At 43.9% G+C, this 20,916-nt stretch overlaps 1 protein-coding gene across 1 annotated transcript in view; it reads right to left on the bottom strand.

Annotated features, from left to right (window-relative positions):
* Window positions 1-20,916, bottom strand: part of LOC124606343 (calmodulin-binding transcription activator 1) — a 943,657-nt gene that overhangs the window by 332,986 nt on the left and 589,755 nt on the right. The window contains exon 6 of the mRNA XM_047138326.1: window positions 7,066-7,137. Within this exon, the coding sequence (XP_046994282.1) occupies window positions 7,066-7,137 (72 nt within the window). The remainder of the gene's footprint in view (window positions 1-7,065; window positions 7,138-20,916) is intronic.

Below are 20,916 nucleotides of genomic sequence, written 5' to 3'. Positions count from 1 at the left end.
CCCCCTCCAACCTCCTCCTCATCCTTCAAAATGACCTTCCTGGAACATTTTATACTTGGATTTAGCAAGTTTTATAGCCTTCTAAGGAAGTTTAATGAAAATGAAGCACTACTCGAAACTGTTAGTTAAATGAACTATACTGACGGAAAAACTGCACACAACAAATTAAATTTAGAGTGCAGCGACGCTCTTTGACCGGTCACGACTTGCCTGCTGTGCGAAGGAACGAGCCGCTAGTGGCTGGCCCCGCCTAACTCTGCTCTGTCACGTACTGGCTCCATTTCTGCTGTCCGGACTCCACACATACGAATAACCGAAAAAAACAGATCTCGCTGATTTCTCACCTCGCCTTAATGCACTGTAAAAAAATACAACGATCCCCCCCCCCCCTCTCTCTCTCTCTCTCTCTCTCTCTCTCTCCTCAACACCAATGTAACGTTCCCAAAAAGGTTACGTGAAACAGTTAACTTCACATGGAACGTGGGAAATCATGTGACATTTCAGTACAATCACAGAAAAAATACTATTCACTTCCAAACAGAAGCTTTATTTGCCAGTCGATAATAAGAAACTACAGCCCTGAAATTCGGGAGACGACTGTCTTTGGTTCAAATGGCTCTGAGCACGATGGGACTTAACATCTGTGGTCATCAGTCCCCTTGAACTTAGAACTACTTAAACCTAACTAACCTAAGAACATCACACACATCCATGCCCGACGCAGGATTCGAACCTGCGACAGTAGCGGTCACGCGGTTCCAGACTGAAGCGCCTAGAACCGCACGGCCACACCGGCCGGCCGACTGTCTTTGTTCGAGAACATCATACAGGGTGTGTCAAAAAGAACCATCCGATTTGGCACGTCTATATTTCTGAAAATAACAAACATATACAATGAATTTTGTTTTTGGATGAACGGGAAACTCAAAAAGTCTTTTTTCATACGTTTTCATAGGTGTTCAATATGCCCCCCTCCCCCCTTGAGACGCACAGCATATGTCAATGCAGTATTCAAATTGTTGCCACACTGCAGCGAGCCTGTACTGAGTTGCAACTTCGACACCTGCTGTTATGCGATGTCTCAGTTCATTCACTGTTGTCGATAACGGAAGCACATAGAGTCTTTTATAAACCCCCGAAAGAATTAATCACATCCAGTCAGGTCTGGTAACCTTGGAGGCCAGTAATGTAAGGCTGAATCATTTGGCCCAGTGGGATTGATCCATCGTGCAGTAATCCTTGAATTTAAAAATTCCCGCACTTCCAGATGCAAGTGTGGCGGTGCCCCATCCCGTTAGAAAATGAAGTCGTTCGAATCAGTTTCCAACTGTGGAAAAAGAAAGTTCTCAAGCATATCGAGAGATGTGCTTCCTGTAACAGTGTTCTCAGCGAAGAAAACGAACCGCACACCTTTTCCCGAGAAACTGCACAAAACACATTAAATTTTGGAAATCCCCCTCATGTTGTACAGCGTCATATGGTTGTTCTGTACCCCATATTCTCACATTGTGACGGTTCACCTTTCTATTTAAATGGAATGTTCCCTCGTCACTAAACACTAAGCGTGGAAGAAAACTGTCATCCTCCATCTCGCTAAGAACGAAATTACAGAACTCCACACGTTGTTGTTTGTCACCTTCACGAAGAGCTTGCAATAGCTGAATATTGTATGCGTTCATGTGTAAACGTCGATACATTACACGCAAGACGGACATCGGGGGCATGTTGAGCTGTCTAGGTGCACGGCGAACGGATTTCTACGGACTGCTTGTGAAACTATGGCGGATGCGTTCGACGTCTGTGTCAGACAATCGGGAACGGCCCGGCGATTTGCTTTTACACAAACAATCTGTTTCTCGGATTTGTTCATGCCACAGTCTACTGCTCTGTGCTGTAAGAGGATTCACACCATGCCGAGTACGAAGTCACGCTGAACAGTTATTACTGACCCGCACTGCGCAAAACCTAGAACACAAAACGCTTTCTGTTGTCCTGACACCATTTTTACTCAAACTGAAGTGGATACGCACTGATGCTAACTAGCGGGAACCATGTAAAACTCGAGAGTTTGCTCTTTCCGACAGTAAGTTGTTCACGCACATATCTAAAATAATATTATAGTTACGATTTTTTTAATCGGATGATATTATATATCTACAGTTGTAACTTTACACTTTCTTTTTTTTGCAAGAGAAAAGAATTTATAGTTACCCTTGATCAGCAGTAGGTAACTCTCACGTTCTGGAATTAATTAGCTGCGGCGATTTGTTACTAACGTGCCAGCTTTCCTAAAGCATTGTGCACTTGGTGCGCTTGTTGCTAAGATTTGTAAGATACGTCTTGCAACTCCATCTAGTCTTGGTAGATACTTTTCAGATCTTTTCCATCACCATAAAATATCATGATCGTCACTGGGATGCATTACATGTAGAGATCTACTTAATCGGCTGCGTAGGATTTGTTTTCTTTCAGTGCTTGACACGATCTTTCTTTCTCGATGGTGATGATATTGCACTTGAAGCCTCTACGTTAATAAACAAAAGACAGAGAATTAATACAGAACTGATGTGGAAAACATGAAACGTACCCGGTAAAAATGTGTTTTAGGTGACGAAATCGAATTTTAATAATCACATTTAGCTGTATGAAACTACGCAATAACTATACAAAAATAATGACGATTAAGGTTAAATGTTGCACGTGAATAACTTGCACGTAATTTTTGCACACAGTTAACAATTTCCTGCTTGTCATTTATGCCAAGCACATTGTTATCACGGAAAGACTGCCAAAAGAACGTAGTAGTTTCATGTTTGGGGGTAATTGGAACCTTCTCACGCAGAATAATCAGAGCTCGAGTTTTAATCCCTCGTAGCTAGTGCTAAAAATTCAAATCTGTTACTACACATCAATGACACTAGTTAATTAGAAATCTATCCTATCCTCGTCCCATAATAAAACAGTAGTTGCAACTGCAGTGATTAAATTCACCTCACACTCATTGTCATCGACGCTGCAGATTTGTTGAAGTTCGTAAAACCAAAGAAAAAGTAACTGGACTGTAGCTCCTCTTTCGCATTTTAATTCATCTGTGGCCCTTTTAAATGGTTTCAGGAAACTGGAAATTTGTGGTAAGTTCTTATGGGACCAAACTGCTGAGGCCACCGGTCCCTAGGCTTACCCACTACTTTATCTAACTTACGCTAAGGACAACACACACACCCATGCCCGAGGGAGAACTCGAACCTCCGACGGGGGGAGCCGCGCGAACCGTGGCAAGGCGCCCACAGACCGAGCGGCTACCCCGTGTGGCTAATGGCTAATTCGTCCTGCAAGCTCATCACAGATCCGTAAGCTGCATTTTTTTCCGTCAGCAAAGCAGCAACTACGTTATACTGAGCGTATGAAGACTCCAGCACAGTCCACATGCTTTTCCATCGTACGCTGATGTCTTGTTTCAAAGATGACGAGAGGCCACTTTTCTTCTCTACCGTACAACGAATTTTGCAGTATTTATTGTTGCTGCTATGGTCGGGGTATTATATAAGAAGAATCTATCTTAGTCAAAAATCTGGCTTTGTGTTGTATTTGTATAGTGGTAGCACAAGGAAGCCTTTCGTGATTTTCCAAAGCTATTATAATATTTGCAAACTGGTTGCAAATATTTAGCATGTCCGGTGAATGTTCCAGTCATCCTCTCTTCTTTTTCTTTCATACCATTTACTCCTGTCTTCTTAACGTCCGGAATTTAATTCGAAATAAAACATTATTCACAAGATAACAATCTGTGTTTACGTACTGTGCTTAAACGTCAAACGAGGCACCCGATTATGCGAATCAGTCAACATATCAACTGTCGCAGCACATGTTTTATTAATAAGTTGCATAATTACGGAATCCTATGCGCTGTTTCCAATTGCATCAGCTGTCCTCTGACATGTGCACTTGCAGAAAATGATGTGACATTACATCTGAGACGGGTACAGTCGCAGGTTCGAATCCTGCCTCGGGCATGGATGTGTGTGATGTCCTTAGGTTAGTTAGGTTTAAGTAGTTCTAAATTCTAGGGGACTGATGACCTCAGATATTAAGTCCCATAGTGCTCTGAACCATTTGAACATCTGAGACGCTGACTTCCTCACAATGTGCACTAATCTTTTAATTCCTGACCTAGTTCTTTAAACCTCACACCACAAACAGCATCAAAAGGCGAAACTTCCTCGCAGAATAAAACTGTGTTACGGATCGAGACTTGAACCCGGGACCTTTGCCTTTCGGGGCAAGTGCTCCACCATCTGAGATACCCAAGCACGACTCACGCCCCGTCCTGACAGCTTTAATTCCGCCAGTACCTCGTCTCCTACCTTCCAGGAGTGCTAGTTCTGCAAGGTTCGCAGGAGAGCTTCTGTGAAGTTTGGAAGGCAGGAGACGAGGTACTGGAGGAATTATAGCTGTGTAAGTACGGAGCGTGAGTCGTGCTTGGGTAGCTCAGATGGTAGAAAACTTGCCTGCGAAAGACAAAGGTCCCGAGTTCCGAGTCTCGGTTCGGCACACAGTTTTAATCTAAAAAATGGCTCTGAGCACTATGGGACTCAACTGCTGAGGTCATTAGTCCCCTAGAACTTAGAACTAGTTAAACCTAACTAACCTAAGGACATCACAAACATCCATGCCCGAGGCAGGATTCGAACCTGCGACCGTAGCGGTCTTGCGGTTCCAGACTGCAGCGCCTTTAACCGCACTGCCACTTCGGCCGGCAGTTTTAATCTGCCAGAAAGTTTCATATCAGCGCACACTCCGCTGCAGAGTGAAAGTCTCATTCTGGGAGCATCAAAAGGTGTCACACCTTAGCACTCACTGGAACAAACTTGCTCTTATACTATTCTTTGTTACTCCCGGTATGCCTCAAAGGTGCTGGTTGTAGTCGTGCAGCCATGAAGCCACTTTCAGCGACTTTGGAGTCAAACATTGCGGTGCGTGCAGTCTATCAAGTTATGCTGTGATCGTCCTATTTCGCATTTTATGCCCTTTTACTCCGTCATGCAGGACTCGATGAAATGTATCATTTTAGCAAATAAATTACAAGTTGTATAAACTTTCTAACAAACCTGAAAATGAAACGAACTCTACACCTTACTGTTCTGTCAAACTACTGTCTGTTGGTTTTAGTAACACATGTAATGAAGAACAGAGTTTATTAACAAACAAAAAATTGCTAATTAGAAATAAAAGAACAAGAACTGTAATGAATATCTGAGAAAATACCTATTTCCAGGAACTTTGTGTTCAAATCTAAGAAAATATATCTTTCCAGGAACTTTGTGTTCTTATTGTAATTTTACTTTCCATTTTCTTGCACTGAGCGAAGCTAACTAATTTATTACGCCAGTGAAGTCAATTTTAAATGCTGTGACGTATTCTATCGATAAGGTAACTAAATTTGAGTCAATTTTCATACATGCTCAGCGTTAAGTTATTTTTTTATCTAATTTACTGAAAATTCGTTCACAAATACTGCAGTCAATGTTGCTGTCATATATCTGCATCTACATCTACATACATACTCCGCAATCCACCATACGCTGCGTGGCGGAGGGTACCTCGTACCACAACTAGCATCTTCTCTCCCTGTTCCAGTCCCAAACAGAACGAGGGAAAAATGACTGCCTATATGCTTCTGTACGAGCCCTAATCTCTCTTATCTTATCTTTGTGGTCTTTCCGCGAAATGTAAGTTTGCGGCAGTAAAATTGTACTGCAGTCAGCCTCAAATGCTGGTTCTCTAAATTTCCTCAGTAGCGACTCACGAAAAGAACGCCTCCTTTCCTCTAGAGACTCCTACCCGAGTTCCTGAAGCATTTCCGTAACACTCGCGTGACGACCAAACCTACCACTATCTCCCAACAGCTATTTCGGCGTTTGTACAATTATCTCTTAACCCACACACTCAAAAACCCTCAAAATATCATAATGTGAAGCAGTGTCACTGCTCTTACCACCTATAATACTGTGGAGTAGCGGAAGAAGTCCACTGTTAGACATGAGCGAGTTGTGCAAAGTGGAGGCGGCATCTGTGTGTACCAAGCGAACTGTTGCCACATAAACAATGTTAGCAACAGACGTCTGTTCGGGAGTAGTCGTTCCTTCATGGCGCTACTTGGACGAAATGACAGTGTGACAACAGCGAGCGTTTACAGTCGCGGGCCGATGGAAAGCCTTCTTCTCGCAGGCAGAAGATAGGAACACGACGACCGACCGGTAGAAGTCTCCTATCTCTCGCGGTTCATTGGTAAGCCGTCTTCTGTTTCTTTTTTTTCGGGGCAGATTTTGTAACCTCTCCGTACCCGTGACCTTGGCGCTAGGGATATCGCCACGCCCTCCGTACGGCCCTGATTACCTATTTCGTCAACATTAGATACTATTTCCGATGGACTGTTCTCATGAAGATTAAGTACTTTAACGGAATAATGCCATCCAGATAATTCTGGGGACAATGAAGTCCGTACTAAAAAGCAAATCCCTGTCGGTTCAACATTATGGTGAAGGAATGATCCAGATGTCTCCATTCTTTAAACGTTCATTTACCTGGGCATTTTATGATACGTACACGAATTGCTGTTTCGTTTTTGGTTGTGGGCAAGTAAGATGTACAGTGGTCGACTTCGTCGAATCTCTTGATCATTTGTTGTAGTGCTATTTGTATTTTATCATTAGGTCTGGCATAAAACAGCACTGTTTTCCATGTACATCACAGCAATCTGTAACTCTTAGGCACCTGTCAGCTAAGACGTTCACTGAAACTAACCGATAGTTGAAATTACGACACATTTTAACATAAGCTGATATGCTGTTCTACATACACGTTAAAGTATTAACAGCTGTGGCAGCACCATGCGGAACATGCATAAAATTATTCCACTAAAGACTGTTACAGTGACAGACGATTACTATATACGACTCAGTCGCAGCTTTATTCTGCCGAGTGGTACGCTAAGTCCATGCTGGAGGTTGTAGCCGCGAAACGAGATAGTCGCATGTTGCGGGTAGCGCGCAGAGCAATACTCACTTGCAGTAACCAGTAGCAGCGCCGGTGGAACGTTGGCAGGATGGCCGAGTGCACGTAGCAGCCGTAGATACACTGCCAAAGACAGAAGCCACGTGTTATCACACTAGCATGACATGAAATGAGTCGCTTTTACAAACTATTTTGGGAGAGATTATAAATTAACTTGCATGCAACGGACAAAAAGCTTCCGCACTGCTGAAAGGTGATACTTAAAAGTAACACATAACATTAACATTCTACTTTAAATTAGTCATGTTTTTTTTTTTTTTTTTTTTTTTTGCACATATTTCCCAAACTGTCACCTTCTTAGGGGTGATTCAGTTGGTGCCGGAGGCCATATTTATTCAATCAGTGGGCACTGGAAATACTCTGTTGCACTCCAATGTATACTGTAAATGGAATGATACGCCCTACAGTGAAAAAAAGTAACACGATGACAGTATTATTGTATACTGGACGGTTGCAAAGCCAGAACGTTGCAAGGGATCAGCGAGCAGAGAGGAACTGGCAGTTGCCCCGAACGAAAATAAATGTGACGTACGGAGCATAACTGGCGATGTCTGCCAGTGTTGGTGCATGACTCTTATTCTCCTGAAATTCTATTTGGAGATTCCAAGAGAATAACGAGAAAGGTTGGTAACTGAAAGTGCAGTCCGTCTAAAATGACTAAAGCTGTTGACGCAGTTCAGAAAAAGAAGATGGGTTGTAAGAAGGCCTGTAAAGAGTTTCATGTTGATCCTATGAAGCTACCACATTGTGCGTATGTTGACTGCTACATTTCACTCGCAGTTTGAAATTGTCACAGACATTATCCATGATTTACGATTGGGTGATTTGGCGGGCCAGTTGATGTGCGATGGTATTTTTGTCAAACCACATACGTATGCATGGAGTCCTGTGAAGATGGGTGTTGTCATCTTGGAAGATAGTAGTGTCCACAGAATAATCATCACTAAGATGCAAAAGGAGGGCAACACTTGGTCACCCGGAATGTTGAGTTAAGTATCGCCGGCCGAAGTGGCCGAGCGGTTCTAGACGCTACAGTCTGGAACCACGCGACCGCTACGGTTGCAGCTTGAATCCTACCTCGGGCATGGATGTGTGTGATGTCCTTAGGTTAGTTAGGTTTAAGTAGTTCTAAGTTCTAGGGGATGACCTCAGAAGTTAAGTCCCATAGTGCTCAGAGCCATTTGAACGATTTGAATTAAGTATCTTGGTTCGTTATCATGGTAAATTGAATGAGGAGTCCACGTCATGGTACGGAAAACACCCCCAAAGTACCAGAAAACCACTTCTAGTCTGAATTACACCTGGTACATGGCAGTTGATGCAATCGAGACACTATTTAATTTGAAAAGAGGCATTATCGCGACTCATCGGACCACAGTACTAGTATTCAGTCAGCTGGCCCATTGAAGACATGTAACTATTTATGCCACTCTGAGCAAAGGACTTTACCGAGACACCAGATTCCAGAATGTCCACAGCTTGCAGTCCACTTCTCCTTGGAGATTGGTTGAGCTGGACTCGTATTCACAGACAGCAGCAATTCCGACTGTCACTGACAAGGCGAACCCTGTCAGTTGGGATCTTTTTGCGACCACAGTTCTTAGACGTTGTTACATGGCTAAGAGTGGTTCAAACTTCCTTGGAGACACACTGGACATTTCGCGTTAATACACAAACGTTATGTCAACTTCATTTACATTGTGGTCATAGACACACAAAAACATGATAGCTCTTGACGAAATAGTTCAGGATGAACGGCCGGATGTCAGTGACCCACGGGCACAATATTTCGGCAAGTGACCACGTTGCCATCTACAGGTGCGCTGAAGAACTAAACGTTTGGGGGATTCCGCACAAAGGAAGGCCATCGGAGGTCAAACATCAAAATTCGAGCATATATCAGAGAGACAACCTTCTAATGCTCCTTGCATCAATCTCAGGACTCAATTTTGAACCCATTCCTAATTCCGTACCTATCACAGAGATCATCAGTTCATTGGAAAAGGTTGCTGCACGATTTCCACCTGGAGCAGTTGATAAAGTACGTCTCTAAATCTGTCGTGCTCTCGTGCGAACAAGATCTATGACACTGAAAATCTCTAGCAGGAAAAGAGAAGCCTTACGAGAACTAAGTGAAATCCAGATACCCTTGCCTTAACAGCCGACAAAGGCAGCGCAACTGTGGTCCTATCTCACCAGCATTAAAATGAGAAAATGTGCGGCCTTTTAGAAGGCTTCTACCAATAGGGTGGAGAGGAAGACCATCGTGCTTCTGAAAGAATCCGCCTTGCCAGACGAGGTTGTTCAGAAGGTACGAGAAGAAGCACCAGTTCCACTGAGTCTTTGTAAGAGTCCTTATTACTACTTCGTCAGAAATCTGACGTAGAGACTACCAGCCTTCCAAATCATGTGTTGACGTCGACACGCTTTCTTTTCGACGGTGGCTACTACGAGCAGACGGAAGGAATAGCATGGGGCGTCCACTTTTATCAGTTGTCGCCAACATGTACATGGAACATTTCGAGAAGAGAAACCTGGAATCAGCCCAATGGATACCTTCCTGTTTCTTCCGATATGTAGACGACACCTTCGTCATATGGCCACTTGGAAGAAAGAAGCTGAATGACTTGCTCATACATCTCAATACCGTTCACAAGAACATAAACTTTAGCATGGAAGTTGAAGCGGATATAGTGCTCACCTTTCTGGATATCCTGGTACCAAGAAGAGCGGACGGCATATGGGACACACAGCATGTACCGACAGAAGACGCACAACAATCTATACTTACATGCAGGCAGCTGCTACTACCTGGTACAGAGAAATAGTGTGCTCAAAACATTGGTACATAGGGCTTGCACCCTCACTGACAATGAAAGTACCAACTAAGAAGTTGAACATCTGATGGCGGTGTTCCAGAACAACGGCCACAAGGAGTGGCAAACAGTGAGAGCTCTACGTCCTAGACCCACAACACGAACCTTGGAAACAGAAGTGGAACCTCCTCGGGTGCAGCCATTGCATTTATTCTTTTTGTGGCCCATTATCCAGAAACAACAAGTGAAAACGATCTTCTGAACAACAGCAAAAAAGGCTCAGTAGTGTCAAAGACGACGGAAATACTGGGTCTGTCAGATAACCTGCCCATGTAGCAGGACTTACATAAGTCAGAAGATGCGTACTGCAGAAGACTACTGACGAGAACACTAACGGTACACCAGATTGCAGCAGCCTATCAAACTGGCAGTCGCGAAACTCTGCGTATTGGAAGTACACGGAATGGATTACGACCGCATTAAGGCTACGTCACAGACTTGTAACTTCTAGCATCGTGTTACCGAAGCATCTATCAAGATTTGAGTAAGGCAGCCGCTGATCAATCGTGACAACGACTTCATTCTTAGTAAGTCCTTATTACCCGGGATAAGTCTGATTAAGAAGAGGAAGGAGGCACCCCACAACGAACTGACTTCGGAGACAGATGGAGAAACAGCAGAAGTGCCGCCAGCACGTGTACCTGGGCGTGAACCTAGTGCGACGCAATGTGTCGGAGGGATTAGTGAGGGAGGAGATTCCGAGCGCGGACGGCATACGAAACAGCTGATCGGATGGAGGGGGGGGGGGGGGGGGGGGGAGGCAAGAGAGAAAAGCGCCGCGCCGCGCCGACACCCCAAGCACTCAACTGATCAGCGCACCTGATGTGATGGCAACATTTTCGTTTGCCTACATATTGTGTTCGTTGGACACTGACATTCGGCCGTTCACCCGCAAACTATTTCGTCAGGAAGAACGCCGGGAGAAGTCGTACAATCAGATGGTAACTCTTTTCTGTCATTCCGTCACGTCTCGACGTCGACCCGTTCTACTGCATTGATTCTATGCAACCGACTGCTATATTCACACAATTTTGCTGCCATAACTTCTTACATCGGCGGCGGAGCTCAAACGACTGCCTGGTAATACTTCCAAGCCATTTATGGAGATCTTTTAAGAGGGTGACCAATATTTTTTTTCGGTGGGCTTATATTCAATTAGAAATTGATATAACCAAGGAAACATTATTCTGGGGTTCTCCTTATCATCATCATCATCTTCAGTGTTCTACCCACGGGCAGGTTTCCACTTGGTGACTCTCCATGATGATCTGCCTTCTGTCATCCTCTTCAGGTCCGCATAATTTCCGTTTCCCTTGGTGTCGTCTATGATTTTGTATCTCCTCCTTCCTCTCAGTCTCCCAACACAAACCAGTCCTTCGAAAGCGTCTGTTAGCAAGCAAGAAATGTCCCATTAAGTTCTTCCTTTCTCCTATAACTTGCACCAGTCTTCTCTTCTCTCCAAACCTTTACAATACTCTTTCGTTAGTCACTCTTTCACTCCAGCTTATCCTTTCCATTCTCCTCCACATTCACATCTAAAATGCTTCTAGCATTTTTTTCATCCCTTAATCTCAGTATCCATGTTTCTGCCCCATTCCAGACAAATCACTTGCCAACTGTTTTTCATCTAGTTTGCCACATAATAATCTCTTCCTTCTACTGAATGCCTGCTTCGCTATAGCTGTGCAAGTTTACACCTCCTGATGACATCTCAAGTCTTTAGTGATCGTACTTCCAAGATATTTAAATGCTCTTAGCTGGTTAATAATATTTCGTCCTATCATAATATTTGCCAGTCTCCTCCCTTTGCCGATCACCATACTATTTGTTTATGGTGTATTGAATCTCATCGCACATTCCACACAAGCTTCATTCAGATCTTTTAGCATTTTATTTACAGTTAGTTCCCTTTCTGCCACTAATACCATGTCATCAGCAAATCTAATACGTTCTATTCTGCTTCGTCAATACAGACTCCAATTTTTGCGGCCAAGTCTTTCGCAATAATCTCTTCCAGGCATAAGGTGAACAACAGAAAGGGAGAGGAAAACAACGTTGCACGACACCGCTCCCCATGCTGTTTCCTTCCGACATTTTATTTCTAATCCTCATTTTTACTTTTTGTTGTACGAGGGAGGACCGGAAAGTAACGCACAATAACTTTTTCTCTGCCTTGGTACTGCAGCTGGAATGTTGAAATTTCACGATGATCTAGTTTGAAGTTTGCGATACAGACGGTATTTTGTTCTCACGCGCAGCTCTAGCGAGACAAGCATGAACTAAGAAACAAACAAGGCGCGTATGTTAATGTCAGGTTGTGAAGAACACCGAAGATTAGTTCGATATTTGTGGCTCAGAGGGCATAAACCGAGTGAAATTCGCAGGAACATGGATGGCGTGTAAGAGGATCAATTATGGATCTTAGAAATGTCTCCAGGTGGCGTGCATTTTTCCAAGAGGGCCGTGTGAACATTAGTGGGGCCGGTAATAGCTGCAATACCGCAGAATGTCGGAGGTATTGAGGTAGCTTATCCAACTGCGAGCCTTGTCACAGCAGTTCAACTTTTCCTATGGTGCAGTGTACTATAGTGCTCATGAGACGTTAAATTCCGTAAAGTGCATAAGAACCTGACAGGCAACCACTAGGGCCAGCGAATTATGACAAGTTTGGTTCACTTAATGCGTTACGCCGCATAGGGCACAAGTTTCTGACAGGAATCGTCACTGGTGATGAGCCATTGGCGTACCACTACACGCCCGAAACCAAGCACATCTCTTAAGGAGTGGAAACACGCTGGTTCTCCAACACGGAAAAATCTGCTAGGAAAGTACTTATGACGGTGTTCTGGGATATGCACGTTGTGTTACTGGTGGACTTTGCTGAACACGGAACCACTGTGATTGCTTCATCTTACATTAAAACTCTGGTTAAGCTGCGTTGTGCCCTTCTTGACAAACGCCATAAAATTAATGCCCACTGTGTCAAACTTCTTCATAATTATGCTCACCCCCATGTTGCTACTCCTGTTTGTGAGAAAATCGCCAAATTTGGGTGGGAGGTGCTTCAATCCGGACCCTGCACCGTCGGACTTTCATCTGTTTGGTTCCATGGAGAAATACCTGTCCGGCCAACCTTTCAAGGCTTTGCAACAGATGCGAAAGTGAAATCAGCAGTCCACAAACGGCTATACTCCAACCAAATGGAATTCTATGAAGAAGGGAATATTGACACTGGGACCACGGTGGGAGAAATGTGTTGAGAACGTTGGTGAATATGTAGAAAAGTAGGTAAAAGATGTAAGTTCATTTGTGTTTCTTTTTGTTCTGTTACCTATTAAACTTTAGGGTAGTAAAATTGTTGTGCGTTAATTTCCGATCTTCCCTCGTAAATGTAGATGCTGCACCAGTCGTCTCTCCTCCAATCTACTCCTTCTTCTTCAAAACACCCATTCGGCTTGTTTCATTGTAGTCTATCAATAAAAACAGCATACATTTCTCCACCTTTCTCAATACATCTTACCCGTATGATTCTTATAAGGCCAATAGCATCTCTTGGTCCTTTTCCTCTTCTAAATCCGAATTGTTCCTCCTCAATCCATTTATCCAACTTGTCGTTTGATTGTAATAAACTTTTAAAAAAGGTGTGAGATCCATGTTGCTCTCTGCCAGCAACTGGCAAACGTGAACAGAATCCAACTAAAAGCACCATCTGCAACGCACTTCATAGCAACTCGCATAGTATACAATGTGTTCGGAAATTCCCGTTACAAACTTCTAGGACTTTTATTGAAGAGTGAGTACATAATATTTTGAACAGGAACCCATGTCCAGAAAAGTACAGTTTCCGTTCTACGGCGGTTTCGGTTCAGATGTGTAGCGCATCCACGTCTGCTAAGGGAAAGAGAAAAGTCTCAGAGATGCTTTCCCTGGTATGCAATAGGGTAAACAGGATGACGTCAGAAAATGTGGTTTCAGTATGATGGTGTACCACCTCACTTCTCGCATGCGATTCGGAGACATCTGAACAGACGATATGATGAAAGACCGCGCGGCCGCCGCGATCGCTGGATTTCATTCCTATGGACTACTTCTTGTGGTGTCTTATGCAACGTTTGATTTACTGGACTCCTGTAGAGACAGAGGTTTCTTTTTTTCTTTTGGAATAATGCAAACACGCAGTGTTTAAGTGTAATACAAAAAAATGTGCTTAAGGGATAAATGGATGTTTCGTTATGTTTCCTTTCGAATTATTACTTAATAAGTGCGTTGCGTCACGCCTAATTCAATTCCTCAGGCAGAAGTGGGGGAGGTAAACATCTGAACCGAAACCGCCGCGGAACGGAAACGGTACGTTCCGGACACAGGTTCCTTTTGGAAATATTATATACTCACTCCCCAGTACAAGTCCTAGAATATTGTAATGGGAATCTCCGAGCACCCTGTACATCACAATTTAGAGTGACTGTCCATTCCAAGGGCAAGGGCGTATCGTAAGTATAAATCAACCACAGGTTTCCTCAACACAGGACGTGGAGTACCGGTGTGAGTAGCCTAGGGTACGAAAGCGGGCGCCGCAACGTCAAAACAATAATCGTTGGTTTTCCGCGAACTGAAGCATTTCCTTTCCGATTTGGCTAGCAGCGTAATACAAGGTGGATTCTTTCGTCTCTCTAGTTTAGTGTTGCAAACCTATAAATCGCGCGTGCAGTGTACCGGTAAGCAGAAAATTCATTACGACTTGCTTATGACCGAGGCGCAGAAGTTGGCGCAATAGCAGACGCAGGGCCCGGCACGGCAGCATCCAGGCGGCGGCGGCGCGCTCGCAGGCCTATTGAGCGCCAGGGATGCCCTGCTGCCTATATATAGGCGAAACTTTTCCAGTTGCTTCTCCGATACAGGCCTGCTGCCGCTGGAGGAATGCAAGCTGAGGAAAGAAAAGGCCGTGCCGTGCCCTCCCTGGACACAGCCACCGCCTGAGAGTGCACGCTTGCAGTGTCGCAGCTCGTTCCTAGCGCCTCACTTCTTTCACTCTTTGTTCATGAGCTGCGAGTGCCTTGTAGATGGGCGCCACTATAACGTAAACTCGTGTAAAATTGTGGCTCATTTCGGACCTTATAGTGTTGCTAGAATACTCAATACAAAATTCAGCTTTACGAGGGCTATTCGGAAAGCAAGGTCCGATCGATCGCGAAATGGAAACCACAGTGAAATTCCGATAAAGCTTTGCACGTGTGTGTTGGGCAGCGTCTCTAGCATGACCGCCGACTGCGTCAAGTCGCTCTTCTCAGTTCCGAGCGCACAGTGAGCGCTTAAAGATGTCTAGGAAACAGTGTCTTGTACCAAGTATAGCACCTGCTGAAAGAATTCGCCCGATTTTATGCAACTCCACAGAACGAAACTGCCATGCATTTCCTTCTTCACGGGAATTCTCGGCGGCACACTGCAGGGGCAACAGAGACGCTCCTGCGACGTTTCCGATGAGAAGTGTTTGATTACCCATCATACATCCTGACTTTGTTCCCACTGGGTTTCATCTCTGCTCATATGAAACTCCGATTAAGAAGAGAATATTTTGGCACAGACAACGAGCTGCAGCCCAGCGTCGAGAATTGGCGGAAAGCACAGGCAGCTGCCTTCTACTGTATGACGAGGGTAACGGCAAGTTGGTACAAAGCTATGACAAATGTCGAGGTCGGAGCAGCGACAACGTAGACAAGTAGCTGGAAAGTGTACATAACTGTTACAAATAAAACACTTTTGGTTTTCACAGTGGCTTCCATTTTGCGACCGTTTGGACCGTACTTTCCGAACAGTCCTCGTAATTTTTATGTCAGGTTTTCAACCTAACAAGTTTCGATGAACCGAAAAATAAATTGCTTCGATCCATCGCTGCATGACGCACACGCTAGATTATCTAGGCTGTTGTCAATTAGGCCGGTAGCAGAGTGATCAACGTACGTACCCTGAAATTCCTCAATATGGTTCTGAATAGCAATGCCCTCTGTGCGTTTTTCCCGACGTTTTTCCATCAGAAAAAATTTATCATGTGGAACGTAAAGATGAAAAAGCAGCGACAACTACTGGACAGTCATTGATGGTTAGACAAGTTCGCAAACCATGTGAGAGGCGATAGCAATAGAAAGGAATAAGAGAGGAAACAACATTAGAGTTTAACGTCCCTTCGACATTGAGGTCATTAGAGACGGAGCAGAAGCTCGGATCACGGGAGAATGTTGAAGGAACTCGCCCATGTCCTTTTCAAAGGAACAATCCCAGTATTAGCATGTAGAAATTTAGGGAAATCACGAAAAACCTAAATCTGATGACCGAACGGGGATTTGAACCACCATCCTCTAGTATGCGAGTCTAGTGTGGTGAACACGACCGCAATGAACTGATGGTCCATCACAACAGTACTAAAGGACACTTGCATGAGCAGATATATACTAGTATTTATTTGGGAGAGAGGTAGCGGAAAAGACAAACAGTCCGCTCCGAGAAGCGAATCTGTGTGTTCTAAGTTCGGAGACACTTACATCAATCACCCAGTCACCGGCCCGAGAATCGAAAATGCAACTTCGTAGGCGGACCGAAATCACCAAATCGATTTCTCGCAGACTACGTTAGGTACGTTATACGTTTAAGTGTAATGTGTTTATTTTTATTATTTTATCGATTCCACCTAGCAGCAATTGGACCTGCACCCTTCACCTACCCACCTCCGTACGGAAGACTATGGCGGCAACCCGTGTGGTGGCGCTCGACTACGAGGTAAGCCGTTTCGAGTTCTGCCGGTGTAAGAAATTTTCACCGCCACTAAATGACCAGCAAGGGTAGTTAGTGTGAAGTTCACCATGTTCGGCATTAAATTCCAAGCCTCTCCGCAGTGTTCTCCGGAATGAGGGCATGTTTCACTTTTGATGGTGATCCGTCCGTCACATGTAGACTTCAAGCGCCCTTGGTGCTACTCTCGTTTACCTCATCACCATACAGCACAACATAAAGGAACACTGCATACACCAGAAGATACCCATAACACGCAGGTCTCACTTTTGGTTCAAACGACTCTGAGCAGTATTGGACTTAACACCTGAGGTTAACAGTCCCCTAGAACTAAGAACTACTTAAACCTAACTAACCTAAGGACATCACACACATCCATGCCCGAGGCAGGATTCGAACCTGCGACCGTAGCGGTCGCGCGGTTCCAGATTGAGTCTCACTTTCCGCGAGGGAAAAGATGCCATTGTGCGCAAAGGAAAGAAAACCCATTCCAATGACAAGAGTGTACCTACCTCTCTGGGTCGCCTAGCCAACCAGATCACACAATTTTATTTTTACCCTCCACTTCGAATTCTTTTTCTCGGCACCGACAGACACCCAAACCTTTTTCTTTTTACACGACTTAAATTTCAGAAGCTCGTCGAAATCGGGCACGCAGAGTTTGGACACGCCTTGTAAGGTGGACAGAAATGTAGCGTGAAATAATTACTTTAGGGAAATCCAGTGAAAAAAAACTGATGCGTTAGAACTACTGGATAGCCGGCCGCGGTGGCCGAGCGGTTCTAGGCGCTTCAGTCCGTAACTGCGCGACTGCTGCGGTCGCAGATTCGAATCCTGCCTCGGGCATGGATGTGTGTGATGTCCTTAGGTTAGTGAGGTTGAAGTAGTTCTAAGTTCTAGGGGACAGATGACCTCAGATTTTAAGTCCCATAATGCTCTGAGCCATTTGAACCATTTGAACTACTGGATAAATTTCTCGAGTTACACTCACCGAAAACGCCAATAACTGATAACATGTTGACGTGCAAGGAAACTACAACACTGAACAAATAATCGGGAGAACCTGAAACTGCAGCAGCATCAGATTAATAGTAAACGATTAATTTCAAAGGGAAAATGTTCAACGTTTAACACCCTGCCACGCCAAAAGGGCGGAACCACGGCTCATTTGGATTACAAGGGTGGGGCAGACAACCGTGGATTTGCTGAAGGAACAATTTTGGCATTCGACGGATGCGATTTCGAGAAACTGGGGAAAACCTAAGTCGAAATGTCTGGTCCGGCATTGGAACTCGACTCCTCGCGAATGCATGATTTCTGAAGATATCATATCTTTGCTGTTTCTTTCTTTCTAAAGCAATAATTCGCTACGCAGCCTGGAGTGAAGAGCACAATTAATTCGTGGCCATTAATGGTGTCCATAGGCCAGTTACCACGAGATCGAAAGCCACACATTTTCACTTAGGAAGTGTCTAATAAATGCGCAATCGAGGAAGATCAATATCCCACCGTGCTGCGACGAATAGATGGACATTCCAAGAGACGTGCTTGACCACTGGTTGAAATGAGGAGCCAACAGCGCTAAAGGAAGGATACAGGTTTGTCTTCAAATGTTGTCTGACGCAGTCATCGTTGTTGAGAGTATCAAAAATTTTTAACAGGCCTTATCCCGGATGAGATGCCCTAGGCACCTACAATGAGGGACGACAGTCGCTCAGAGGGTGACAGCGATTCAATGTTATGAAATATTGTGAATACCACAACAGTCTCTGATATCAAATATTTGTTTATTAATTATGGGTTTCAATCATTATGATTATGTTCAGATCGACCTACAGAGAGAAAATACGAATATTTATCAAATGAAGTTAACAGAGTATAAAAAAAATAGTAGTATATAACCATAAAAGGCATCGTCATATAGAATAAATTCATGATAAAATGGTAAACACTCATGGCCCATAATGCAGGGCCGTCACTGCGTACTGTACTTACAACTATGGTGCAAACAGCTGAGGGGGAGAGGGCGGTAGATGCTGGCCGAAGGCCGTTTGCAGTGGCGTGATACAAAGTGAGAAATATGATCTCAGACATTCTGCATAAAACTACATCCGATACAGTAAAATGGAGTACAGAAAGAGTTACAGTTTTGACTTGGGTTCGAAGAGAATATCAGTTTAAATGATAAAAGATACCTGCAAATAAATGTCGGTGAAATGTTCGATACAATAAGGTGGACAGCAGCATGTCGGAAGATAAAAAAAGTCAAAGCCACAGAGGGCAGACCAAAAACAGATTCCAGAAACCTTGGGCGGCGCGTGGCCAATGCTTAACGCAAATCGACAAAACCATAAATACATTTTATTAAAATGTCTAAAGTTTAACGAAGGTATCATAACAACATTAAGTTTTCAAAATTGTAAAAGTTAGTTCTTAGTAGTAATTGTCTGTGACGTATACAGTGCTCAGTTAAGCGAATTGACATCAGGATATCAAAACACGATAAAAAGGCTGGGAGCAGGAAATACAGAACTCAACCAGTACATATGACCTACAACAGCCTGTCGTATAATGAAATATGGGACTTGGGTCAAATTCATTCCGTTCATTGAGAAGTTTAGAAAGGCGGTGCTTCCTATTTCAATAGATTATTATTTTTCTAACAGTTTCAACAGACGAGCCTCTGGTTCAGTGTGTACAACCTGCATGCTGTAGTGTAGCCGGCCGAAGTGGCCGTGCGGTTAAAGGCGCTGCAGTCTGGAACCGCAAGACCGCTACGGTCGCAGGTTCGAATCCTGCATCGGGCATGGATGTTTGTGATGTCCTTAGGTTAGTTAGGTTTAACTAGTTCTAAGTTCTAGGGGACTAATGACCTCAGCAGTTGAGTCCCATAGTGCTCAGAGCCATTTGAACCATTTTTTTGCTGTAGTGTATGTCAGTAGTGTAGTATATATCTGTCCATTTGCATTATGGCTTGGCCAAGCACCGCTCGCGGTTTGTTGGATCTGCTGTGGTAAGCCCGGTGTGCCTGTTACCTTTTTATCTTTTGACATGCTGCTCTCAGCTTTATTGTATCGAATATTTCAAAGACAATTATTTGTACCTACCTCCTGTAATTTAAACTGGCATTATCTTTGGTCACATGTCAACACTCTAATTCTTTCTTTATTCCATTTTTATGCAGACTGTCTACGATCACATTTGTGACTTTGTAACACGCCGTTGCAGACTGCCTTCGGCCAGCGACATCTAGCGACTATGCCCCTTTCACTGTTTGAACTGCAGTTGTTAAGTACAGTACGCAGCGATAACCGAACATTATCGGTCACGAGCGTTTACCAATTTACCACGATTCTTCTCTATATGACGATGCCGTTTATGGTAGTAATAATACGTATTTTATTTTTATACTCTGTTCCCTTCATGAAGAAAGGTATGCTTGCTAACCTTCCAGACAGAGTGTATCCCGTTACTGCTTGTAATAGTTGATAGTGTACTATTATGTACATTTTTTCATAAATATGCACAATTTCTCTTTTTGGGTCAATCTGAATAATGGAAACCGGTATTTGAACAAACAAATATTTGCCATCAAAGACTGTTGTGATATTTATAAAATTTCAGTTAATATTTCAAGGTACAATGTGTGCCAGGAAGGAGGCGATACTGGCGATGTGGTGCTCGGCGACTAGTTACAATGTGGCAAAAGTCCATCTGTCTTGAGTTGAATAACCACGCTTGTGTAAGATGTGATTATTGTGCTCTCTGCAGTATCCCTGTAGCGTCCTACTTTCTGAAAGTACGGCGGTACGGCCACTTTGACAACTAGACCGTCTGCTGCCTCAAGACGCCGGTACTAACAGAAATCGGACGTTGGTCGAAACAACCTGACACGCAAAGTGCGACAAAGACAAGACACATCCCGCTGCTTTGATTCCATGAGGCCTTAAGGAGAAGATATTAAATAAGTCACAGCTGCAAAACACAAACGCGAATTCTTTACAAACGAATGGAAAAACTGGTAGAAGCCGACCTCGGGAAAGATCAGTTTGGATTCCGTAGAAATATTGGAACATGTGAGGCAATACTGACCCTACGACTTGTCTTAGAAAATAGATTAAGGAAAGGCAAACCTATGTTCCTAGCATTTGTAGACTTAGAGAAAGCTTTTGACAATGTTGAC

This window comes from Schistocerca americana, chromosome 3 (assembly GCF_021461395.2).
Source record: "Schistocerca americana isolate TAMUIC-IGC-003095 chromosome 3, iqSchAmer2.1, whole genome shotgun sequence".
Lineage (NCBI taxonomy): Eukaryota > Metazoa > Arthropoda > Insecta > Orthoptera > Acrididae > Schistocerca > Schistocerca americana.
This window is presented reverse-complemented; position numbering and strand designations above follow the sequence as displayed.